The 26,778-nt window shown below is 43.6% G+C and overlaps 1 protein-coding gene across 1 annotated transcript in view; it reads left to right on the top strand.

The window, feature by feature from the left end:
• cep192 (centrosomal protein 192) overlaps positions 1 to 26,778 on the top strand; it is a 62,922-nt gene that overhangs the window by 256 nt on the left and 35,888 nt on the right. The window contains exons 2-16 of the mRNA XM_037677175.1: positions 3,065 to 3,172; positions 10,107 to 10,255; positions 10,770 to 10,831; positions 11,152 to 11,278; positions 11,469 to 11,584; positions 11,660 to 11,749; positions 11,977 to 12,123; positions 15,068 to 15,221; positions 15,435 to 15,652; positions 18,667 to 18,786; positions 22,243 to 22,368; positions 22,523 to 22,769; positions 22,913 to 23,062; positions 23,145 to 23,209; positions 23,392 to 23,613. Of these exons, the coding sequence (XP_037533103.1) occupies positions 3,065 to 3,172; positions 10,107 to 10,255; positions 10,770 to 10,831; positions 11,152 to 11,278; positions 11,469 to 11,584; positions 11,660 to 11,749; positions 11,977 to 12,123; positions 15,068 to 15,221; positions 15,435 to 15,652; positions 18,667 to 18,786; positions 22,243 to 22,368; positions 22,523 to 22,769; positions 22,913 to 23,062; positions 23,145 to 23,209; positions 23,392 to 23,613 (2,101 nt within the window). The remainder of the gene's footprint in view (positions 1 to 3,064; positions 3,173 to 10,106; positions 10,256 to 10,769; positions 10,832 to 11,151; positions 11,279 to 11,468; positions 11,585 to 11,659; positions 11,750 to 11,976; positions 12,124 to 15,067; positions 15,222 to 15,434; positions 15,653 to 18,666; positions 18,787 to 22,242; positions 22,369 to 22,522; positions 22,770 to 22,912; positions 23,063 to 23,144; positions 23,210 to 23,391; positions 23,614 to 26,778) is intronic.

Genomic DNA, 26,778 nt, shown 5'->3' with positions numbered 1-26,778 from the left:
AACAGGTGGGTGGGTGCAGCTTCCATGAGGTGGGTGGGTGCAGCTTCATACAGATGGGGCTTCTTATCAAATGAAACCCCATTATCATAATCAAGGAGGCTGTTTCAGTTTGGCTGTTGATAAAATAAGCAATACAGGTATATCTCAATAAAGTAGAATATCATTGAAAATGTGTGTTTATTAGGGGAGCACCCATTGCAGTTTTCTGGCCGATCACCGATTTCTAAAAAGTCTGACCTGCCGATTCCGATTTTGACCGATACAGATTTTGTTTTATAAGTGACACGGTCAGGTGTTATAAGGTCACAATGCACCTTCAATTTTCTAATATTATTTGACTGAAAAACATACCCTTGAACAATATCCTAGAAAAACATGTTTGGGGTTCCTTTTGCATGAATTACTACATGAATGCAGCTTGTCTCCATTGTTGGGTCTGGTGTCTCGTCGTCCTGTTGACTAAACCCCATAGGCTCTTCAGGGTTTATATCAGGTGAGTTTGCTCTCTCGCCTTCAATGAAGACCGTCACTCTTACCCTCCCTCCCTCCTGCTTTTTTGCTCTCTTGTCCTGTCTACCTCAGATCCTCTCTTTACACGTCTTCTGAATTGAAAATTATTATAGATTTGGTCAGTTCATTCCTCAACGCAATTGATCAAATGTTTTCCACCAGTCGACAGGGTGCTGGAGAGCCCTCATGCCCTGAACGGACCCACACAGCTGGGCATGTCATTGATTCCTGGAATGAGTGGAAGATAACGTGCCTATCTGTGCTCTCTGTGGAGGATGTGTACATTATTGGATTTATGATGACAGGGTTTCTGCTTTTTGGAATCTGTGGATACTTTGGATATTGACAAAGTAGGAAGACGTCGGCAGCAGTTTCGGCCATGGTAAAGCTGCCAGCCTTATGTGAAGGATTAATTTGTGCCCCGAGCTCTCAGACTCATATGCTTACCGAGCTCAACGGCAAGCTGGACATGATTTCTGAGAATCGTAGGCCACTTGCGGCTCCTGGAACTCACCAGCATGAAGGATTCAATCTTGGAGAATGCTAAATTGAGCACGAACCGGGCAGAATGTCCACTAATTCTGGCTGTTTGGATTCACCATTGAGTGTACCAGCAGAACTGAAGGCTGACAGAAAACGGAGTGTGGCAGCCTAAACAATTGTTGTTTATCTGAATTTGGCCTCCTCGCTGGCCTTGGACGGGCCAACTTATCTCAAATTGCTCCTGGAGGAGTCGTATACTAGAAGCCCACCCCCCACCCCATCTGTGGCCTTATCAGGCCCATGATGCTGATAGACACTGTACCATCTTATCAGAACTTTGGAACTTTCAGGAGTGTTTATGGATAACTCACTGGCTTTGTCGACCTCTATACATAAATGTATTATGATGTCATTGTATGTTGCGAGAGGCAGCACGGTGACGGAGGCGCAACTGGTAGAGCTGCTGCCTCTCAGCGTGCAGGTCCCTGGTTCAAATCTCGGTCCGGGGGCCTTTCTGGTTGGAGTTTGCATGTTCTCTGTGATGCGTGGGTTTTTTCCAGGTACTCCTGTTTCCTCCCACAGACCAAAAACATGCATGTTAGGCTGATTGGTAACTCTAAATTGTCCCTAGGTGTGAGTGAGAGAGTGAATGGTTGTTTGTCTCATTTGTCTCTATGTGTCCCTGTGATGGACTTGCAACCTGTCCAGGGTGTACCCCGCCCCTCGCACTGTGATTGCCGGACATGGGCACCGGCGACCCCTGTGACCCAAAAATGGAAGATGCGGGTAAAAGATAATGGATGGATGGATGTTGCAAGGTATTTTTTTGCATCTTTTATACTGTCTCCCGGCCAGGAAGTGCACGTTTTTTTTTTTTTTTTGGCTTCCTCCATCCTCGTGCTCTCTTTTTCTCATCTGCCTGTATGTTGTATGTAACAGATCTCTCTTGTAAATGAGTCTTCGAGGCTCAATGGACACTAACCTGTATAAATAAAGGTCTAATAATAATAGGTATTTTGTGTGGTTAGAGGCCAGGTCCTTCACAAAGCTCTCTGATGTGCGATAAACAGACATCCAGCAATTAAAATGATAAACCAAAGTTTACAATGATCTTTTACCTTTTAAATTGGTTTATTTTATTGCATTGAATCATAAATGCAATAAACAGAACCCAGAGCCAAAAAAATTTTTTTTTTTTTTTTTTTTTTTTTTTAATGTAGTGGGCCGGATTGAAGTCACCCATGGTCTGGAAGTGGCCCGCGGGCCACTAGTTGAATAGTCCTGCTCTAGACTCTGGAACCTTGATTTCCTAAAAGAAAAGCAAACTTAATTTTGATCTGAACTAGTATTTTAGACCAATGAGTGTCAGTCCCAGTCCTTTTTGTCTTCAGCCCAGGTGCAGTTGGAGCCCAGGTCCTGGATACATCTCTGAGGTGGCTCTGGAAGCTCTGACTCACGCTTCAGTCCACACCTATTGATCTAGTATATCATGGTGTAGAGGCAGGGCAGCCGGCTTGGGACCCGAGAGTCCCAGGTTCGATCCCCAGTCACTGCACATCACGTGGCGTCTCTGGGCAGCACGTCTAATCCCCAAAATGTCCCCCGGGCGCTTTCAATAGCTGCCCACTGCACCACCTGGTGGTGGATGGGTTAAATGCAGAGACTAATTTCGCCATTGTATGGAAACATACAGTGCTGACATTGTGATGACATTATTATTATTATTATTATTATTATTATTATAACTTTCTGAGAAGCAGAAGTTTGGGTTTTCATCAAACCATAATCATCCAAATTAACAGTGGTGAACTTGTAAAATATACAATTCTGTGTGGAATGAATCTTATTTTCTCTTCTTGAGTTACTGAAATAAATTAAACTTTCAATAACATTCACATTTATCAAGCTGTCCATGTATGCACAACTTTGTACATACAAATAAAATACTTGTTTTCATAAAATACTGATCAACAATAAATGTTGTGCTTGAGACGTTCCCGTCTCTGACAGGTGAGGAGTTTTACTGTTGGTCAGTTGCTTTGTGAAAGTGTTAGTTGTGCTCATTTTACAGAGATCTTGCTGAGGCTTCTTATCTCGAAGGCAGAGATCTGCAGCAAACCGACTCTCAGTCATCTGTTGGAGACCAGCCCAGGTTTTCCCTCAGCTTCAAAGATGAGTTGTGAGTATAGACAAGCGTTGGCCTCCTGTGTTCTTTATGTTCTGTGTATTTGGCAAAGAAGATTTTTAATGTACATCTTTTGGTGTAAACGTGCAGCTATCAGTCGTGATGTGTTCAGATCAAAGTGCTAATTAACATCTGCTGCTGATACGTGAAGGTCGGTTGTAGTGTTTTTGCCAATGTATGCGTTTGTTCGCAAGATATCTAATGATGCTTGTAGAAAGTATTTTTTGGATAAACATCTACAAGAGACAACTCAAGATGGTCACCACAGCCAATTGTCATTAGAAATCACAAAATGACCACAAGTTATTCAATTTCACAGTTATTGTGCTAAAATATGGTGTAGATATACAGTAGTGCTTGAAAGTTTGTGAAATGTTTAGAATTTTCTATATTTCTGCATAAATGACATAAAACATCAGATTTCCACACAAGTCCTAAAAGTACACGTGCTGGCCATAAAATTAGAATATCATTAAAAAGTTGATTTATTTCAGTAATTCCATTCAAACAGTGAAACTTGAATATTAAATTCATTCATTACACACAAACTGATATATTTCAAATGTTTATTTATTTTAATGTTGATGATTATAACTGACAATTAATGAATACCTCAAATTTGGTATCTCAGAATATTAGAATATTACTGCAGCAATGTGGCGTGGCATGGAGTCGATCAATCTGTGGCACTTCAGCTCTTCTGAATTGTTGGTTCTGGCGTATCACATCTTCCTCTTCACAATACACCATATATTTTCTATGGGGTTAAGGTCAGGTGAGTATGCTGGGCAATGAAGAACAGGGATACCATGGTCCTTAAACCAGGTACTGGTAGCTTTGGCGCTATGTGCAGGTGCCAAGTCCTGTTGGAAAATGAAATCTGCATCTCCATAAAGTTAGAAGCATGAAGCACTCTAAAACTTCCTGGTAGATGGCTGCGTTGACCTTGGACCTCAGAAAACACAGTGGACCAACACTAGCAGATGACATGGCACCCCAAACCATCACTGACTGAAAACTCGACACTGGACCTCAAGCAACGTGGATTCTGTGCCTGTCTTCCTCCAGACTCTGGGACCTTGATTTCCAAAGGAAATACAAAATATAATTTCATCAGAGAACATAACTTTGGACCAATCAGCAGCAATAAAATCCTTTTAGTCTTTAGTCCAGGCGAGATGCTTCTGACGCTGTCTCTTATTCAAGAGTGGCTTGACACAAGGAATGTGGCAGCTGAAACCCATGTCTTGCATAGCCTGATGCATGCTCAATAATCCAGGTAGAAAAATCCAAAAAAGTTAAATCTGGTCCTCTGGACATTCAAAAAAACAAAAAACAAAACAAAGCAAAAAAATGTAGAAATGTCTTGCATACTTATGAGCGTGGTGGTTCTTGAAGCACTGACTCCAGCTGCAGCCCACTCTTTGTGAATCTCCCCCACATTTTGGAATGGGTTTTGTTTCACCATTCTCTCCAGGGTGCGGTTACCCCTATTGCTTGTACACTTTTTTTCCTACGAAATATTTTTCTTCCCGTCGTCTCTCTATTAATGTTCTTGGACACAGAGCTCTGTGAACAGCCAGCCTCTTTAGCAATGACCTTAGTGTCTTGCCCTCATTTTTGCAAGGTGTCAATGGTTGTCTTTTGGACAACTGTAAAGTCAGCAGTCTTCCCCATGATTGTGTAGCCTATAGAACTAGACTGAGAGACCATTTAAAGGCCTTTGTAGGTGTTTTGAGTTAATTAGCTGATTTAGAGTGTGGCACCAGGTGTCTTCATTATTGAAGCTTTTCACAATATTCTTGTTTTCTGAGATACTGAATTTGAGATTTTCATTAATTGTCAGTTATAATCATCAACATAAAAAGAAATAAACATTTGAAATATATCAGTCTGTGTGAAATGAATGAATATAATATACAAGTTTCACTTTTTGAATGGAATTACTGAAATAAACTTTTTCATGATATTCTAAGTTTATGACCAGCACCTGTAGATAGAGACCCCAGTTAAACAAATGAGACAAAAATATTTTACTTGGTCATTTATTTATTGAAGAAAATTATCCAATATTACATGAGTTGTAAAAGTATGTGGCGGGTGCTGTACAGGTCTGTCGTGGTGAAGAGAGAGCTGAGTCAAAAGGCGAAGCTCTCAATTTACCGATCGATCTAAGTTCCCACCTTCATCTATGGTCATGAGCTTTGGGTTGTGACTGAAAGAACGAGATCTCGGATACAAGCGGCCGAAATGAGTTTTCTCCACAGGGTGTCTGGGCTCTCCCTTAGAGATAGGGTGAGAAGCTCGGTCATCCGGGAGGGACTCAGAGTAGAGCCGCTGCTTCTCCACGTCGAGAGGAGCCAGTTGAGGTGGCTCGGGCATCTGTTTAGGATGCCTCCTGGACGTCTCCCTGGTGAGGTGTTCTGGACCCGTTCCACCGGGAGGAGACCCAGAGGAAGACCCAGGACACGCTGGAGGGACTATGTTTCTCGGCTGGCCTGGGAACGCCTCGGGATTCCCCCGGAGGAGCTGGACCAAGTGGCTGGGGAGAGGGAAGTCTGGGCCACCCTACTTAGGCTGCTACCCCCGCGACCCGACCCCGGATAAGCGGAAGAAAATTGATTGATGGATGGATGGGTAAAAGTATGTGAACCTTTGCATTCATTATCTGGTGCCACCCCCACCCCTTGCAGCACTAACTGCAACTAAACGTTTCTGGTAACTGTTGATCAGTCTTGCACACCAGCTTGGAGGAGTTTTATCCATTCCTCCGTACAGAACGGCTTCAATTCTGGATGTTCAATTCAATTTTCAATTCAGTTTATTTATATAGTGCCAAATCACAACAAAGTTGTCTCAGGGCACTTTACAGGAACATTCACATAAAAGCCAATTAGTAAAGTTCTCTATCTAAAGAATCTAGCAGACAAGTTGAATCTTGGCTTCGTTGCAGTCTCCCATCCTGAGCAAGCACAGTGGCAACAGTGGAAAGAAAAACTCCCTTTTTAAAAGTAAGAAACCTCCAGCAGAACCAGGCTCAAATGTTGGATGTTGGTGGTTTCCTCATATTAACTGCTGCTTCATGTCCTTCCACAACATCTGGATTGGCTTAAGGTCAGGACTTTGACTTGTCCATTCCACAACATGAACTTTATTCTTCTTGAACCATTCTTTGGTAGAACCACTTGTGTGTTTACGGTCATTGTCTTCCTGCATGACCCACCTTTTCTTGTCATGTTGTATTTCAATTCTTGGATGGATGTTCTGACATTTTCCTTTAGAATCCTCTGATATAATTCAGAATTAATTGTTCCATCAATGATGACAAGCTGTCCTGGCCCAGATGCAGCAAAATAGGCCAAAACAATGAAACTACTACCACCATGTTTCACATATTGGATATATATTACATTCACGGGGCGGCTGTGGCTGAGTGGTTAGAGCAGTCGTCCTCCAATGCGAGAATTGGGGGTTCGAATCCACCAGCAGTCAAATGTCGAAGTGTCCCTGGGCAAGACACTGAACCCCTCACTGCCTCTGATGTGTGTCCCATCAATGAATGTGATCTAAAGCTCTGATTAGTCTCTTTAGAATGATTTGTTCAATTAGCTTTGTAGAGATCTAGTAGAGTGCTGTATGAATGGGTAAATGAGAACACAGACTGTAGTGTAAAGCACTTTGAGTATCTTGAAATAAGATAGAAAGGCGCTATACAGGTCCTTCTCAAAAAATTAGCATATTGTGATAAAGGTCATTATTTTCCATAATGTAATGATAAAAATGAAACTTTCATATATTTCAGATTCATTGCACACCAACTGAAATATTTCAGGTCTTTAATTGTTTTAATACTGATGATTATGGCATACAGCTCATGAAAACCCAAAATGCCTGTCCCAAAAAAATTAGCATATCATGAAAAGTTTCTCTAAACAAGCTATTAACCTAACCATCTGAATCAACGACGTAACTCTAAACACCTGCAAAAGATTCCTCAGGCTTTTAAAAACTCCCAGCCTTGTTCATTACTCAAAACCGCAATCATGGGTAAGACTGCCGACCTGACTGCTGTCCAGAAGGCCATCATTGACTCCCTCAAGAAAGAGGGTAAGACACAGAAAGAAATTGCTGAACGAATAGGCTGTTCCCAGAGTGCTGTATGAAGGCACCTCAGTGGGAAGTCTGTGGGAAGGGAAAAGTGTGGCAGAAAACGCTGCACAACGAGAAGAGGTGACCGGACCCTGAGGAGGATTGTGGAGAAGGGCCGATTCCAGACCTTGGGGGACCTGCGGAAGCAGTGGACTGAGTCCGGAGTAGAAACATCCAGAGCCACCGTGCACAGGCGTGTGCAGGAAATGGGCTACAGGTGCCGCATTCCCCAGGTCAAGCCACTCTTGAACAAGAGACTGCGTCAGAAGCATCTTGCCTGGGACTGCTGCTGAGTGGTCCAAAGTTTTGTTCTCTGATTACAGTAAATGTTGCGTTTCCTTTGGAAATCAAGGTCCCAGAGTCTGGAGGAAGAGAGGAGACACAGAATTCACATTGCTTGAGGTCCAGTGTCAAGTTTCCACAGTCACTGGGGTGTCATGTCAACTGCTGGTGTTGGTCCACTGTGTTTTATCAAGGGCAGGGTCAATGCAGCTAGCTGTCAGGAGATTTTTGAGCACTTCATGCTTCCATCTGCTGAAAAGCTTTATTGAGATGAGGATTTAATTTTTCAGCATGATCTGGCACCTGCTCACAGTGCCAAAACCACTGGTAAATGGTTTACTGACCATGGTATTACTGTGCTCAATTGGCCTGCCAACTCTCCTGATCTGAACCCCATAGAGAACCTGTGGGATATTGAGAAGAGAAAGTTGAGAGACGCAAGACCCAACACTCTGGATGAGCTTAAGGCAGCTATCGAAGCATCCTGGGCCTCCATAACACCTCAGCAGTGCCACAGGCTGATTGCCTCCATGCCACGCCGCATTGAAGCAGTCATTCATGCAAAAGGATTCCCGACCAAGTATTGAGTGCATAACTGAACATAATTATTTGAAGGTTGGCGTTTTTTGTATTAAAAACACTTGTCTTTCATTGGTGGGATGAAATATGCTAATTTTTTGGGACAGGCATTTTGGGTTTTCATGAGCTGTATGCCATAATCATCAGTATTAAAACAATTAAAGACCTGAAATATTTCAGTTGGTGTGCAATGAATCTGAAATATATGAAAGTTTCATTTTTATCATTACATTATGGAAAATAATGACCTTTATCACAATATTCAAATTTTTTGAGAAGGACCTGTATAAGTACAGTCCATTTACCATTACATAGGAGAAGGTTCTTTTGCAGGAATGCAGAGTTTTCATTTATCCAAACAGAACACACTTCATTTAAACCAAAAAGTTCTATTTTGTTCTCATCGTCCACAAAACATTCTTCCAACAGTCTTCTGGTTTGTTCACTTGATCTTTAACAAACTGCAGACGAGCAGCCATGTTCTTTTTGGAGAGCAGTGGGTTCTCCTTCAACCTGCCATGCACACAATTGTTGTTCATTGTCTCCTGATGGTGGACTCATGAGCATCAACATTAGTGAGAGAGACCTTCACTTGTTTAGAAGTTACTCTGGGCAAGTTAGAAGTTACCATTTGTGACCACGCAGACTATTCCACACCTTGCTCTTGGAGTGATCTTTGTTGGTTCACCACTCCTGGGGAGGGGAACAATGGTCTTGAATTTCTTCTATTTGTACACAAACTGTCTGTGGATTTGTAGAGTTCAAACTCTTTAGAGATGGTTTTTAACCTTTTCCAGCCTGATGAGCATCAACAACTATTTTTCTGAGGTCCTCATATCTCCTTTGTTCCTGCCATGATCCAAACATGTTGTGAAGAGCAGACTTTGATAGATCCCTGTTCTTTAAATCAAACCGGGTGCCCACTCACACCTGATCATCCATCATCCATTGATTAAAAACACCTGACTCTAATTTCACCTTCAAATTAACTGCTAATCTCAAAAGCTCAAATAATTTCTCAGCTACAGCACCAAATCTCAAAGGAATTGAAAAGGAGGCACTGTAGATGCATTCCCATCTACGTGCTGGCTGTGCGTGAGTACCTGACCACTGAGATCCTGGAACTTGCATGAAACACGGCTCTTGTCAGCAGAAGGACTGGGATCATCCCCAGGCACCTGCAGCCGGTTGTCCGCAGTGACGAGGAGCTCAGCAGGCTGCTGGGAGGAGTGGCCATCACTCTGGGAGGAGTTCTGCCCAGGATTTGGGTTGTCCTGCTTCCCAGGAGGACTGAGAGACCAGCTGAGTCTGGGTGGATGGATTGGACGGCTTCTGTGGCCAGTTTTTTTCTGATCTGCTGTGGGACGGACCTTTACAAGAGATCCTTCCTGTCTACAGCCATCAGCATCTATAACATCTCTTAATGAACCGAGGATAAGAAGTTACAACATTTAATTTCCCTTTGGGATAAATAAAGTATTTTTGAATTTGTAATCCTAGAGGTTCACATACTTTGGCCACTCACAATTATGTATAAATATTTGTAGATGATACAAATATTTATATATGTATCATATGATATATGAAAATATGATGTGTAGGTACAAATATATAGTCTGCACATTGCACTTTTTTCAAGGTTTGGCCAAAACACATACACATGTCTCTTTTCTCATCATATATTGATTTTAGTTTAAAACATTGGCATTAAAGGCAACGAGCAATATGAACTGATTTTTAACTGTATTGAAAACACTTTTTTTTTACACCACAGCAGAAGTAAATTTAGCTCATTATAAAGCACATTAAAGCTAATTTGCAATATAGATTTGGTATAATCAACATACATTAGACAAATCTGTTTTATTGCAGTTATATTTTAATGTAGTCAGTATTTCCGTTTCTGCTTGCAATGCAGGGACAATGCAGATGACTTCATTGCAGCCCACCGCCTGTCAGACATGCTTGTGAAGATCAGTCTGGATGAGAGTGCACCCAGGAACCAAGGCTCAGTGTGTCCCATGCAGACAGGTTCAGTGTACAACCCTCCCTCAGAACTTGGACCAGGTGAGTGCTCTGTTATCCATCTTTATTAAAACATGTCTTTGCCCGTACTCTGATTAGCGTTGCTTGCTTAGCGGAGAACCTTTTCTTTTTATTTTGGTTTTAAAGCTGAAACTGAACCTCAGACAATTTGTTTAAAGATGTCAGATTCTTGTTGGGGGGATGTGAAACTTTAGGCACCTCACAATTTAATTCAAAGGACTGCTATGCAATTGTAATACAATTATCAATGTCTGATTAATCACATTTTAATTAATCAGACTTGCGATCCACTATCACTGCCTTAAACAATAACCTTGATTTTTAAAAGTCTGTGTGAAGTTGTAAGTAGCCTACTGCCCATGTGCCAGGGGTTACAGAGAAGGGAAAAAACAGGAGACTGGTGTAGTCTTTATGCTATTGGTGACGATCAAAGTGTGGACATTTGCTACTGAATTGGAAACATACTTTCTGACTGTGATAGTGAGACTGCATGTGTTTAAGTACTGCTGAAGGTCAGTGATGTCTCCTCTGACAGATTTGTCCACAGGACTTTTGAAGTTTTCCAAGTTTGAACAGAAGAGCAGTACAGATACAAAGGTACCACTTTTGTAATGTTTTATTATTTGCATGCATGTTCTTTGCTATATGATCAATTTATTTATCATTGTGTGGTTGTACATATTTACCTCCAATTGTAGATATGTGGTATTAAATGTGTGTGAGGAATGTTTTATCCACAGCTTTTTTTCACAAGAACTGTGCACAGAAGGTCCATAACTCAGACCGCAGTTTGTGATGATACAAAATTAAATGCTGCTTTAATTCAGAGAAGGAACTATAGAGCTGTATTGGCACTTAGAGCATATTTTCATTGTTTAAAGGGGTGTTCCTCACATTACATGTCATCCATTTGTCAGGCAGTACCTGCTGCAGCTGAGGCTCATGATGTGCAGAGTGATAGTGACCATTTCAGTGACAGCAACTCAAGTTTCCTGGCCAACGAGAAGCTCATGTCTGTGGACAGCATGAGCAGTGATATCACAGGTAGGACTTGCGTTCATCCTCCAGTTGTACTCTTCATTCTAGGAGCTCAGTGTTGGAGATCGAGTACCTCATCACTCAGTGCTCTGGCTGTTGAAACACAGGGTGAAGAAGACCAGACCTTCAAGACTGATCTTTGTTTGTGATTGTGACACACGTGCTTGCATTAAACATGACTCCATTTGTCTATCAGATGATGACATTGATTTGGTCAACCTGCCTGAAGATGAACTGGAGTTGTACTTCAATAAACTGGTCCCTCCTGCAATGCAGAGAGGCAGAGTGGAAGGGCAGGAGATCCCAGTTAGGGTAAGACTCCAGACCTGAAGAAGATTTGTACTTTATTTTATTTTGAGAAGGTATTAATGTAACATAATTGCACAGGGAGTGGGCGAAGCTACTGATGAAGTATTGGATGCAAGTTCTAAAGAGGTGGAGCAGCATAGGCACCACTTCTTTGATCACTATGATCAGGTGAGTGCGTTTGTTATTGCTCTAAAAGAGTCTGCTAATGTCTTGCTAATCACAGCTGTAAACCTCTGTTTCAAAACAATTCATTTTTATAAAAACAACTTTAAAATTAGGGTTTGACTTGTTAAACAGACAAGAACATTATAGTCACTGAAATCTGTCATTTCTGTTCTATTTTGTAATTACATCACACTCTTGTGTGTTTGTGTTGTTGGTTTTTTTTGTCCCAGGAGGACTTCCAGATGCCTGATGTGCGCCTTGCAGCTACAGGAATGGACTCCTGTCCAGCTAGTGATGAGGACACTGAGGATGAGCTGGAGTCAGCGAGAAGGAATCTTAGCAGAACGCGACTGCTACCAAGCACATCCAGACAGCTGGTCAGAATATTATCAATCATTTTTTTTGGAGCAGACATTATTGTTTCTTTTTTCACTCATTTATTTTCTGAGGTTCTATTGTTTGTGCCAAGCTTTGTTCAAAATGTCTCGCATACAACCTGCCTCCAGCCAGTTCTTTAGAAGAACAAAGTGCTATGTGTTATCGTTGTATGTTTCCATACAATGATGAAATTAGATCTCTGCATTAACCCATCACAACTGAGATACACCCAGTTGGAGCATTGGGCAGCTGTGGAAGCACCCGGGGAGCAGGTTGGGATTAGGTGTCTTGCTCAAGGACACCACAACATGTGGACACTGTGAGGAGTTGAACCTGTGACATTCTGGTTCCAATCCGGCTGCCCTACCTCTACACCACAGCTGCCCCTGGGTGGAATGAGCCTCTAAACCCTTGAAGCCCGTCAGCACTGAGGGGACACAAACTGATCGTTTGTTTGTTTTTGTTTTATTTATATTGCAAAACAAACAAAAATCCCAGTTTACTGAACGTTGTTTACGTATTGTAACCCCAGAATCTTTGAGTGTAAGCGTAGCCCTTTAAAAGCTTTCGCTATTGGGTTTACCCGTGCGCAGCTCGCTGAACACTGAAAACTTCTAGTCCACGCCCACCTGCTGTGTGGGCCCCACCCGGTCCGTTATAAATTGCTTTTGGACCGGAGATCGACTCCCAAAGGCTTACTGAAGCAATGACGTCAGGGATTCCCTCCTCTGTTCTGACAGGACAGCTGTCATGTTCACTGAGTTTAGATTCACTCCCAGGGATGTAATACGCTGAAACGAAATTATAGGGCTCTTCTCCCAATTTATCATGAATCCCAGATGAGACAGATGATTCACTAAAACAACTGTTTGTGTCTCTGCCTCTCTTCTGGACCGAGATAACAGCAGGAGGTCATCCAGATAAAACAGGATTTTTATCCTTCTTGCTTGAAGTGGTTGCAGAGCTGCCTCCATGCATTTTGAGAACGTGCGCGGGGTGAGCGCGTATCTGAACGGCAGACGGTTGTACTGAAAACCGACCCCCTGGAAGGAAAAACGGAGGAATTTCCTGTGTTTGTTTATTATTGGAATGTGGACAAATGCATCCTTCAGCTCTATGGACACAAACCAATCCCCTCGTGTCGTATTCTAGAACACGTTTCACCATCGGCATGTGGAAAGGTCGTTCCATGATGAATTTGTTGAAGGCAGACAGATCCAGAATTGGGCTGAGGCCTCCCGACTTCTTCGGAACCAGGAAGTACCGGGAGTAAAAACCGGCTTCCTCCTCTCCCGGGGGAACTCTGGAAATCGCATCTTTTTCCAGAAGCTCCATCAATGACTTTGGTTATGGCCGTGTAGGAGGCGACCGGAGCCCTCAACTGTAAGGGATCGTTGGGTGAACCAAGGAGGAGGGCGGACACAGCCAGGAAACAGGGCCAGACCGGGTCCTGGTGTCCAATGTGCTGAGCGGCAAACCTTCCCGCCAAAAAGGTCAACATGGCTGGGGCTGCCGGCTCGGGCACTTCTAGGTTGCAGGCTCTTGCCGACCTGATTATCTCCGGGACCTAGTGGAGCAGAGTGGTGGACGACCCCTGGGTGCTTGGGGAGGCGACCATCGAAGGCAACACCGGCTCCAAACCTCCTGCAAGGCAGGATGGAGCGCGGCTGCTAGCCCTTTTCAGCTTCAGAGGGGGATGTGTTCACGAACTCCGTGTCCAGGGAGTTCAAAAATTCCTGGAGTGAACAGTCCCCCCTCGATTGAAACTCATCCTCCTTAGAGGAAAAGAGCTTACACCGGCGCTACTTCTCCTCAGCCGAAAAACTTTACAGGCTGGACAGGAGAAGAGCGGATCCAAAGCTTGCCGAGCGTGGTCAGCTCCCAGGCAGCTTTCACACACGACTTGCAGGTCCGTCGATAAGATGTAGCCTGTCTGGCACGCGAGGCACAGACGGATGGTCTTCGTTTTCTTAATGGAAGGCATCTTTATTCTTCTCTTTTCTTTACTATTTTTCTTTCTTAGAAGTAGTGTTCTTAGCGTTGGCTGAAGAAAAACGGGAGTCGATCTCTGGTTTAGATGCAATTTATAACGGACCGGGTAGGGCCCACACAGCAGGTGGGCGTGGACCAGAAGTTTTTAGTGTTTGGCGCGCTGTGCGCTGGTAAACCCAATAGCGACGGTTTTTAAAGGGTATAGCTTACACGAAATAGAACTTTGTCACTGGAAAGCTTTGCACATTGCCCAGGACATCCTTGTAAAAGAGATCAGTAATCTCAGTGGATTTATTTCCTGGTAAAATAAAGGTTTAAGTAAAAAAAAAAAAGTTAAAATCTTCAAACACTCTTTTCCTGGGAGGGAGTGGTGGCGCAGAGGTCTGTGATTGGAAGATAGCTGGTTCAACTCCCGGTACCAACAACATCAAAATGTGGGTGGGTTTGGTGAACCACCCACACCTGTCTCCACCCTCATTTGCCCCCAGAGGAACGCTCATATTGGTCCAAATAAGCGACATTGGCGGTAAAAAAACGAAGATCCTGAAGCTGTTGTCAGTCATACACCAGCAGCGAGTTTATGTCCCAGATAAAAAACAAACAAAACACAAATAATCTGAACACCAGCAGCAGAGGTGGATTGCAAGCCATGTACACAGGCGCCATCTTACCGGAAGTTTGGTAGAAACATGTTCTGATATGTGGTTAGCAGCACAAAGTTTTTAGCGGAGTCAGGTGCAAAAATGCATAAACTTGAGCAGATTGCTAAAATGTGCAAGTAAAAGAGAAAAAAGTCACAAACAGAACAACACAGTAGTTGCATGTGCATTTGTGTGATGTGTGTATTAAATCGGGTTTAAAACTTCTGAATGTCCGTTTCTTTGACTGGTAAGCCAATGTTTGTTTTTTGACAGCTGGTCTTTTTATGTGTGTCTGTACATGTTGGCAAAGGTTGGAGAAAGTAACCACCCAAGTTTCAGGCCAGGATTAGAAGGTGGCAGTTCAGATGATGAAGCGTCTGCTCCTCGTGGTCGTGTGTCTCTGCTGCCTGGCATTGAACAGAGGAGATCTGCTGAAGGACAAGTCATCAACTCTCCTGTTACAGGTACAACAATAAAAGGTTTCACTGACACATTTTCTTTCCTGTTCTTCTGACCTTTGGAATTCATCAAACATTTTCATTATGTTTAGCAATTAATGTTGACAAACCTCAAAGCAGCATATTTTGTTCCAGATATTTGATTGTGTTGTGTGAAAACTAACCCTCCTGACCTTTGCTTCAGACTACCAGTATGTGTTGTGCTATTGTAAACACTAGGAGATGGAGGAGGTGGAGATGGGAGCAGTGGGAGTGAGGAAAGTGGAAATGACGGTGGAGTTTCAACCATACCTCTTGCAGCTAACAATGTAAAGACCACCTTTGATGCTCTGCGTGGTCTGGGAATTGTTGGAAGTAGTCTCATCGATGAAGACGAGAACACTGATCTGAATATTCTTCCAGAACATGGAAGGAACGGTGTTCCCAGACACATAGAGGTACGATCTCTGGTGAGCGCATCTGTAGCAAATCATATTTTCACTATAATTAAAACTATGAGCATACACCTTATAAAAGTTTGTGGATATGTTTTCCATCTGTAGAGGTGTGCTGGTCAATTTGTACTTCCATCAAATTATACTCTCAGCTTGACTTAGTGGTTACCACTTCATATGCAGCAGTTATCATCTCATGCTTGCAGCACAGGTACCATCTTGTGTCCATCCTCCAACCATATACACAAAGCAACATAAGCAGCAGCTCACAGCAGCCCTGCACAGAACCAAGAGGTCATAAGAAATGGACAGATTAACACAATTTACTAGAGCTCCATCGATAGGGAAATTTTGGTTATCGCTGATACCAATGTTGAGGGGAAGGCGGTCATAATGATCAATATAATGATCTACATAATGGCTGAAAATTTTTGAGCTTTGTCCACCCTCAAGTATCTAAGTCAGGGGTGCCCAATATGTCGATTGCGATCTACGGTTGATCGCAAAGGCATGATGAGTAGATCACATGTCATTAAAAATAGACGTCAGCATCCTCACTATGAAATTTGTCACTTGATTGACATACAAGGCAGCCAGTCTAAGGCCCACGACGTGAAACTGCAGCCTTTCTGCTGCGTCGCCCCCCCCCCCCCCCCCCACACACACACACACAGGCACACGAAGGTGTGAAATGCTCCTCAAGTGTGAAGTTGCACATGCGCACCGCAGGCATCTGCGATCAAAAGTTTTTCTGCACTAACAACAGTTATAATAAAAGGCAGAGAGCAGTGTTTTTGTGCTGCTCACCCTTTTTCAGCATGTAGGAGCAAAACCAATGAATTCAGTTACAAATAAATGTTAGTGTATTCATCTGTTTGGACGCAGCTGATCATGCAGACGCTGCATGCACAATGAATGCAGCTGAGCCCTAATCAGGGTTGCCATAAATTTCCATCCATCCATTTTCTTCCGTTTATCCAGGGTCGGGTCGCGGGGGTAGCAGCCTTAGTAGGGTGGCCCAGACTTCCCTCTCCCCAGCCACTTGGTCCAGCTCCTCCGGGGGAATCCTGAGGCGTTCCCAGGCCAGCCGAGAAACATAGTCCCTCAAGCGAGTCCTGGGTCTTCCTCTAGGCCTCCTCCCGGTGGAACGTGTCCGGAACACCTCACCAGGGAAGTGTCCAGGAGGCATCCTAAACAGATGCCCGAGCCACCTCAACTGGCTCCTCTCGACATGGAGAAGCAGCGGCTCTACTCTTGAGTCCCTCCCGGATGATCGAGCTTCTCACCCTATCTCTAAGGGAGAGCCCAGACACCCTGCAGAGAAAACTCATTTTGGCCACTTGTATCCGAGATCTCGTTCTTTCGGTCACATCCCAAAGCTCATGACCATAGATGAAGGTGGAAACGTAGATCGATCGGTAAATTGAGAGCTTGGCCTTTTGACTCAGCTCTCTCTTCACCACAATAGACCTGTACAGCACCCGCTTCACTGCAGATGCTGTACCTATCCGCCTATCGATCTCACGCTCCATTTTTCCCTCATTCGTGAACAAGACCTCAAGATACTTGAACTCCTCCACTTGGGCCAGGACCTCCTCCCTGACCCGAAGAGGGCACTCTACCCTTTTCCGGCTCAAGACCATGGCCTTGGATTTGGAGGAACTGATCCTCATCCCGGCCGCGTCGCACTAGGTTGCGAACCGCTCCAGCAAAAGCTGTAGATCACTATCTGATGAAGCCAATAGGACCACATCATCTGCAAAAAGCATAGACGCAATCCTAAGGCCACCAAAATAGATCCCCTCAACACTTTGGCTGCGCCTAGAAATTCTGTCCATAATAGTTATGAACAGAATCTGTGACAAAGGGCAACCTTGGCGGAGTCCAACTCTCACCGGGAACAAGCCCAATTTACTGCCGGCAATGCGGACCAGGCTCTGACACCGGTCATACAGGGACCTAACAGCCCGTATCAAAGGGCCCGGTACCCCATACTCCCAGAGTACCCCCCACAGGGTTCCCCAAGGGACGCGGTCGAACGCCTTCTCCAAGTCCACAAAGCACATGTAGACAGGTTGGGCAAACTCCCATGCACCTTCCAGGACCCTGCTGAGAGTTTAGAGCTGGTCCAGTGTTCCAGGACAAAAACCACACTGCTCCTCCTGAATCCGAGGTTTGACTATCCGACGGACCCTCCTCTCCAGAACCCCCGAATAGACCTTACCAGGGAGGCTTAAGAGCATGATTCCCCTGTAGTTGGAACACACTCTACAGTCTCCCTTTTTGAATAGGGGGACCACCACCCCGGTCTGCCAATCCAGGGGAACTTCCCCCGATGTCCACGCAATATTGCAGAGTCGCGTAAGCCAACACAACCCTACAACATCCAGAGCCTTAAGGAACTCTGGGCGAATCTCATCCACCTCTGGGGCCCTGCCACCGAGGAGCTTTTTAACCACCTTGGTGACGTCAGCACCAGAGATTGGAGGGCCCGACCCAGAGTCCCCAGGCTCCGCTTCCTCAGTGGAAGACGTGCCGGTGGGATTGAGGAGGTCTTCAAAGTATTCTGCCCACCGACCCACGACATCCCGAGTTGAGGTCAGCAGCGCACCACTCCCACTATAAACAGTGTTGGTGGCGTACCGCTTTCCCCCCCCCCGAGACGCCGGATGGTGGACTAGAATCGCCTTGAAGCCGTGCGGAAGTCATTCTCCATGGCCTCTCCGAACTCCTCCCATGCCCGAGTTTTTGCCTCGGTGACCACCCGAGCCGCATGACGCTTGGACTGCCGGTACCCATCAGCTGCTTCCAGGGTCCCACAGGCCAAAAAGGCCCGATAGGACTCCTTCTTCAGCCTGGATAGTTGCCTATCCTCTGAATTACAGAATTGCTGTGACAGAAATGTGAACAAAATTCACTTAATATTGTGTACTGATGTTTATGTGCAGTACTTTGATGTGTAATTGGATTTTACTTTCTGTATCTGTCATTGTCTGTGATGTTGGTGTATTTGACAGATGGGTGACCGTGTGGGTCCTGTGGGAACAGGTGAGGCCAGCTCTTCTGTTGGGGTGTCCGGAGGTTTTCAGAGACTTTCTGTCAACTGGAGCACAACGCTGGACCGACAAGAAGCCTTGGTAAGTGCACCTAATATATCTCTGTAATATACTGTATTTTAATCTGACTTATTGAGTGTTTTTAAAATATTTTGACCCCTTAACTCATTTTCTTGTCAAATGATCAACTTTATTTTAAAAATAATTTAACGAGAGAGAAGAACAAACTAACAAAATCATAAAACATCCAAGGAGGTGAATTTTTATAGGCTCTGTATTTCTGCGGCTTATTTTGCGGTTCATTAACCTTTTGACTGAGATGTATTTTTATTTAACTCCCAGGTGCCACTGAAGCACAACACATTTTAATTCCAGCGAAGTGTGTGAAATCTTTAATTTACAGCAGATTTGGCAAATGTGAATAAATATTTAATTAACTGTAATTTACCTTGCTAAGCATATACTGTAGTCCCTCGTTTATTGTGGGGGGTTATGTTCCAGATATATTTCAAGACTTTATAAACCCTTCCCACACTCTTGCAATGTTCTAAACTCTTAAACCTACATAATGTTAACAACATACGTACAGTACTGTATATGTAGCTATTAAACTTTACTCACCAGAACACAGCAGCTTGGTTCTGGTTGGTTGGTCCGGCTCTGTTCCAGTTCTGCAGAGACGAAGCCCACAATGTTCTAAATTCTTAAACCTACGTAATTTACTAATAAACATATGTATATGTACTGTACAATACTGCAAAATTTTACTCACCAGCTCTGCAGAACACAGTGTCTTGGTTCCGGTCTGGCTCGGCAGACCTACCCTGCTGGTTCTGGTCGACTCTCTGCAGCCCTTGAGCACCAAAATGTCTTTAGAGGGAGCCGGACCTTCAGATAGCCATCATGGGACCAGACAGTGGTTCTGATAGAGTCCAAATCCAGATGGAAAAGTCCCAGTGGGGTCTGGAGGGAACGCCGGACCTCTTGGCGGCGCCTCCCCGCTCGGAAGACGTTGTGGGTCAGCGGGCAGCACTTAGATTCACTGATGAGTCTGAAGGTCCAGTTCCCGGCTGGTTCCATGCGGCTCTCTGCATCCGCTGGGCGCCAAAGTCACTATTGCCCGTTTTCCATTATTACCTTTAGTACCGGTACAGCACGGTTCTACTCGGCTCGGTACGGCACACATTGTGTTTCCATAATACTTTGAGTACCGGTTGCAGTGGGCGGGGTTCATATTCACATAACACGCCTTACCTGCTGATGGCAGTAATGCTGGTGTAGACGCTGAAAGAAGTTTCAGTACAGGATGATTTATTTAGAAGTTTCTGGTAAATTTAAAAGAATACAGATTATTAAAATGATAGAATCAAAAAATAAAATGTTATATATATATATTTATATCTCCTGCTAATAAACTTTTAATGAACTTTAGTTCACCGTTAAACCACTGATGAAGCAGATTCTAAAAACATCTACATTTAAAATTTTATACATTTTCTTTATCATTTGATGTATTTGCACTTGTGGTTTTGTTTCTTGTTCAGATTATTTTTCTTATTTTTAGCGTTGCTTTAAAGTTATTGTTTTGTGATTTGTACATCTGTGGGGTAGAATAAAGTTCAACTAACGGCTGCATTTCTTCTTTAAACATGTTTGAGGGAAATCTTCATGAGATATCCGATAATTTTGTCTTTTAATGATTTTTCAGCTGAGTTAACTTTAACAGATTTAATAGTCTTTAAAGTGAGAACAGGATTTCATTATAAAGCCAGCACAGTTTATTTATTTTAATATTCACTGATTAAAAAAAATACATTATTTTTTTTAATACATAAAAAGTTTTTAAAAATCGTTTCCACCCTCCGTCCCAGACCCGTCCCGGTCCCGCTCGTCTGCCGGGATCGGGGTTCAGCCTTCTTGAGCATGCAAGGTCGGGATCCATGCAACGGCAGTGTTTTCCCTACCATTATACAAGGGGGGTGCCCCACCCCGTCAACTGAATTGAGCAGCCCGCCTACCAAACCAAACGCCCACCCGGCACTGACATAGCACTAAGCTAGCAGCGAGAAATACAGGTTCTCTAGCTAAAAAGCTAAAGGAAGCACTCATGTTGCCTCTTCCCTCATGCTAAACGCCCCCTGCCCCCACTCAAAAGCTGTTAGTACAAGCTGCGCTCAGACAAGTTTCTGTCCCCCATCAACAAAAATCATGGATGAGATGAGCACCCCGCCATGGCAAGTTAACTAGGGGAAACACTGAACGGCCTTCAGCGAGTCAGCGGCTCGTATGATCCTCCGTGGAGACCGGCGGAGCTCAGAGCCCGCAAGGCCGGGATCCGGAGCCCTGAGTCGGCAGCATGGAGGATCTTGTGCGCTGACCAGTGGAGCTCGGAGCTGTGGAGTTGAGCTCTGCCCGGCCTGAGGGGGCTCTGAGGCTCCGGTGGAGAGGACCGGGGGGACCGATGGAGCTCCATCTAGCTCGCTCTGAATTTTGCCGTTGGCCATCAAGCACAAAAAACACCTGCACTTCAGCATGAGACCACGGTGTTGTCATTATTGTTTTTAAAAGCTTTAAAGTAAGTCCAGTCGCTCATCGAGTTTGAACACCGGTAATTGGAAATGGCGGATCGAATGTTGTGAAATTTCTCTAACAGCCATTGACTCCACCCCCTGACCAATCAGTGACCGACAGTGTTCTGACGTCACGTTTTGGTACCTGCTCGGCCCGGGTGGTACCACAGAGAAAGGGGTTCTGAAAGAAAAGGACTGGTTCTACGTACCGTTCCTAATGGAAAAGCCTTGGAACCGTGCTGAGTCGAGTTGTGCTGTACCGGTACTAATGGAAATGGGTATATATAAATAAGGACTGAACTTTTTTGTATTGGATCAAAACTGTCCCTCCATTTCAGCACAAGGCAACGGCTGGAAGCACTGTTGCTTCTGGGAAATGTAGTTCTTTTGAGTGGCGATAGTGTAGGCTTATTGAGAGAAAACTACCAAAAAAACTTTTTCCTGTATCCCAATCATGTGAGTAATATTAAAGTTGACAGTCATGTGTTGTGTACAATTTTTTTTTTCTCGTGTCCAATCTTTGAAAAACCCCGACAGCGAGTCCGCAAAAGTATAACTGCGAAGTATTGACTACTGTAGTTACTATCACATGAATGGATGATTTGTCAGTCCAGCATATCTAAGAGTAAATCAAAATGTATTCCCCTGAAACAGAATGTTAGGCACAGTTTATTTAAAACTGAAGTCTTAAAATGAAAATGTTAATTTCAATTGTGGAGGTGGGGTGCTCAGTTCTGTTGATAGGGCGGGGCACTCATGAATAATGGTAGGGGAAACACTGACTGCAAATTGTGATAAGTGGGGTTAACTATTGAGAAACTGACTTTGTGTTGGCTAAAATATTCAGAGGAGCAGCTTTGCTCAAGAGTTTTAACAAGTGCAACAGTGTATGTAGCAAGATTTGATAATAGTCAATTAGCTCTTTTAAGATCATGTCTGTTCTTTTTGGTTTAATTTTGAACTCAAGGATGCCATGGAAAACCCAAACTCAGGGCCTGCAGCTGACCGTATGTTGGACTCTGTCTACCTAAGGAGACCTCAGGATTCAGTTTCTCACCTTCAAGGCACACAAGGGAGCTTCCACCTCTCCCAGGTGACTGTTACGTTACGTCAACGCTCTGCACATGCTATCATTAAAATTTAACGTTTTAAAATATTATTGGGAGATATAATAATATTATAATGGAAATTTTTGACAAATTTGCATCTATGCAGTTTACATAGGTTTTATCTTCAAACTGCTTTAGGTGCTGTTTCCTAACAGTGGTAAAGAAGATGATGATGATGAGGGAGTGGATGAGCTCGACGGAGCCAGGCCCTCGTTAGGTTTGAGGGCAGGGCTTTGTTGTGACGCGGCTTCAGATTGTTCAAGTGAGGACAACAATCCTCTCTCCACTTCCCTGGAACCCAAATATTTCTCCCAGAGCTTCCAAGAGCAGGAGGACTCAGACGAAGGCTGGAGTCACTGTCCAGACAATCTGGAGTTTCAACAAGGTTGGTTGGTTATTTTTATTGTTTGTCATTTTTGCATCACTAAGATGTTTTCCATATCAAAAATAAATTCTTGGCATTATTTTTAAGCTTGCCACTCAGTGGTGAGTCTTGTAACGTGACGAACACTGTGCTTTCCACATCAGGAGCCAGTGCTGCTCATGGTGTCGTTTACCAGAATGAAGAAGGGCAGTGGGTCACAGACCTGGCTTATTACTCCAGCTTTCAGAAAGAGATTGATGGGAAAACTGGAGAGTATGATGAAAAACTTCAAAATGAGGACTTTGTACCTGCCAGTAAGTACAACTGTAAAACCTGAGATGTTGTAGATATACTGTTGGGGTGTAAAAATAAGAGAACAACTGTTCTGTTGTGCAGGTGATGCTATGGAAAAACTAGTGAAGGATCAAGAAGAGTTTGAAAAAGAGCACCAGTTTATGCAGGTATGCAACAGAAGCTCCTCGTCCTCTAGTTGATGGATGCTTTCATTTAGCTGAGCCACATTTCTGCGCACTGTGCTTCGAGAGCCATATTGTGTAAATCAGTGGCAGATATTAGGAACTCTCAGCTGTGCTGTCGACTGTGAAGCTGCCTGACAGTTTTCTGAGCGTCTCTGTTCACACAGGAAGAAAAAATTGAACCAGTCTGTGGAAACGACACCTTTCCCAGTGACTCATCCTGGAAGATCTCCTCCAACAGCCACATCCTGATGAGGGCTTCCCAGTTGTCCTCGGATTTTAGGCAAGGAGATGAAAGTTACCTGCGGTTGTCTTTAGGACGTTTTTTTGGGCACCGCTCTGAAGCCTTGGGTTGTTTGGGAAGCACTGATGAGAGCGAGGTCAAACGGGTAAGTAAATAGTTTTATAAACTGTGACAAAGATTATGTCCGTCTGAAGTGCTCCGTTTGGAAATTATGGAACAATAAGATCTTTAAATACAAGTTGGAGCTTCGGCTGTTGAGAGCTTTGTATGTTAAAAAATAAAATGTTTCAGTTCTGTTCTGAACTTTACATGGAGCCAGTGGAGAGAAGCTCAAACTTTAGAAACATGATCTCTCTTTGACAGCAGCATTTTTAATTTAATTGAAACTTCTTGTAGGTTTAGAGCTTATTCAGTTAGCAATGATTTTAACAGCTACTTGTGCATCTGTAAATGAAGCCTACGTTTGTTTAAAGTTTCCCAACAATCTGCCAACTTTCAGTGTGAAGAATGAACTTCTCTCTAACAAAGCTGAGTCAGGTCTTCTGGACGGAGTCTTCTTTGTTGAACATTTCGTCTTTTATCCAAAATTCTTATTCTTCAGTCTAAAGAGCTGCAAACAAACTCAGTCTTTTAACAAGACTGAGTTTGAGATTTTAAAGATAATAATAATAATAATACATTTTGTTTGTATAGCGTGTTTCTAAATACTCAAAGACGCTTTACATGAGTAAAAAAAATAAAAATAATCAACAATGCATAACACACAAAAACAGTAAAACATTTAAAAGGAGCAAATTTAAACATTAAAAGCAATTTTAAACAAGTGGGTTTTGAGTTCTTTCTTAAAAGTGGAGAAATCGTAGCAGACACGAAGCTGTTGGGGCAGTGAGTTCCAGAGGGTGGGGCAGCGATGAAGGCTCTGTCTCCCCAGGTTCAGAGCTTGGTCCTACAGGGGAGAGACAGAAGGTTGGCATCGGAGGAGCAGAGGGAACGAGAAGGAGTGTAGTGATGGAGTAGGTTGGTCAGGTATGGAGGGGTCAGATTATGGAGGGCTCTGAATGTGATGAGGAGGATCTTGAAATGGATGTGCTGAGTGACGGGGAGCCGATGAAGGTTCTGCAGGACAGGAGTGATATGTTCACGTGTGCGGATGTGGGTGAGAAGGTGAGCAGCAGAGTTTTGAATATACAGTGAACCCTCGTTTTTCACGTTCCAAAAAGAACCCGTGATAGGCGACATCCTTGAAGTAGTAACCTTTACTTTTTTTACAATTATTATACAATGAAATACTCCATAATACATTCAAACCAAAGAACAAAACCTTTTTACAGGCCCAAGCATTTGTTTAACAAATAAAAGTACTGTATAAACGTTTTTTACAAATAACTATTGTACTGGAGAGACTGTTTAGCCAATCAGAATGCAGAACACAATGAACGATGCAAATCCGTGAAGCAGAGAGACCGTGAAAGGTGAACCGTGCTATAGCGAGGGTTCACTGTATTGCAGTTTGTTGAGAGTTTTGGATGGTGTACCGTACAAAATACTATTTCATTAGTCAATTCTTGGTGTGACAAAGGCATGGATTAGGATTTCAGCAGTGGAGAAAATGAGTGATGGGCGGAGTTGTGCCATGTTTTTGAGATGGAAGAATGCAGTCCGAGTTAACTCTTTAACGTGTGATTCGAATGAAAGAGTGGAGTCGAGAAGAATACCAAGATTACAAATGAGTGGGGATGGAGTGAGAGTGATGTTGTCAAAGTTGAGGCAGAAGTTTTGAGTGGACTTGGTAACACTATTTGGACCAATGATGAGTATGTCAGTTTTGTCAGTATTTAATTTGAGAAAATTGTGCTTCCTCCAGATTTTGATGTCAGTTAATCAATGGGTGAGGGTGGAGTGGATGTTGGCGTTTATGGATGTAGTAGAAATGTAAATCTGTATGTCATCAGCGTAGCAGTGAAAATGGAGGCCATGACGATGGATTAACATTACCAAGGGGGAGGATGTAAAGGATGAAAAGGAGAGGACCAAGCACTGAACCTTGGGAAACACTCTGGGATAGGAACAAAGTCCATGCTCAATAATCCAGGTATAAAATCCAACATTTTTCAGTCAGGTCATCTAGACAGTTTCTTTTTTTGTGCTGAAATGTTTCGCCTTCAATCCGGAAGGCTTCGTCAGTCAAGGAAACGCACAACAAATCTGATTCTTCCTCCGACAGCTTACTCCAAAGTGGAACAAACCAGTTCTGCTTGTGATTAGATGGTCACTTTGGTACACCCCTCCTCCATTGCCTGAGCATGGACTTTGTTGTTTTCAACCAGTTTGACAAGACTGTCAACAAGGAAGAGGGCCGTCAATGGAGATGGGGCGTACCAAAGAGACCATCTTATCACAAGCAGAACTGGTTTGTTCCACTTTGGAGTAAGCTGTTGGGGGAAGAATCAGTTTTATTGTGTGTTTCCTTGACTGATGAAGCCTTCTGGATCGAAGGCTAAACATTTCAGCACAAAAAAAGAAACTGTCCAGATAACATGACTGAAAAATGTTGGACCCTGGGATAGGATTATCGAGGAGGAGCAGCAGTTGATGTGAATAAACTGTTGCCAGTCTGTGAGGTATGAAACCAGGACAGTGCGGAGCAGTGATGTTCAGGTTGGACTTGAGATGGACAGGAGGATGGAATGACTGACAGTGTCAACGGCTGCAGTGAGGTCCAGAGGGATGAAGATAATGAGCTGGCCAAAATCAGAGGAAAGGGAGAGATTCTTGGTAACTTTGAGAAGAGCTGTTTCGGTGCTGTGTTTTGGACGGAAACAAACCGGACTGGAATGGTTCAAACAAGCTATTGGATTTGAGGTGGGTCTGAAGTTGATCAGCTATGACTCTCTAAAATTTTAGACAGAAAGAGAAGATTGGGTATAGGCCAGAAATTTATGGTTTTCAGGGTCAAGACCAGTTTTTTTTTTAGTATTGGGGTGATGGCTGATGAAATGTTTCAACAGGAAGAATCTGTCCAGGGGACCTGACTTTACTTTTTTTAGATTTTTCTACCTGGATTATTGAGCGTGCATCAGAATATTCTCCATAATCCTTTATTCCTGCTGTCTCAAGTCTCTTTGCTCCCAAAGAACAATGATGTGGTCTTTTTTGTCCCCTCTAACTTTTCTGTTGCCTTGGAGTTTGTTTATTCATCTGTAGTGGACTAGGCCTCCGACCAAAACCTGCCTCTGAAGACCTTCATGGGACAGGAACTGTTATTTCATTGATTTGAATCCAGAAATACAAATTAGCTCATCCAGAGACT

The sequence above is a fragment of the Nematolebias whitei genome, chromosome 5 (genome assembly GCF_014905685.2).
Source record: "Nematolebias whitei isolate Nwh7 chromosome 5, NemWhi1, whole genome shotgun sequence".
NCBI classification, from domain to species: Eukaryota; Metazoa; Chordata; class Actinopteri; order Cyprinodontiformes; family Rivulidae; genus Nematolebias; species Nematolebias whitei.
Note: the sequence above shows the minus strand (reverse complement) of the source record. Positions and strands in the feature narration are given on the sequence as shown.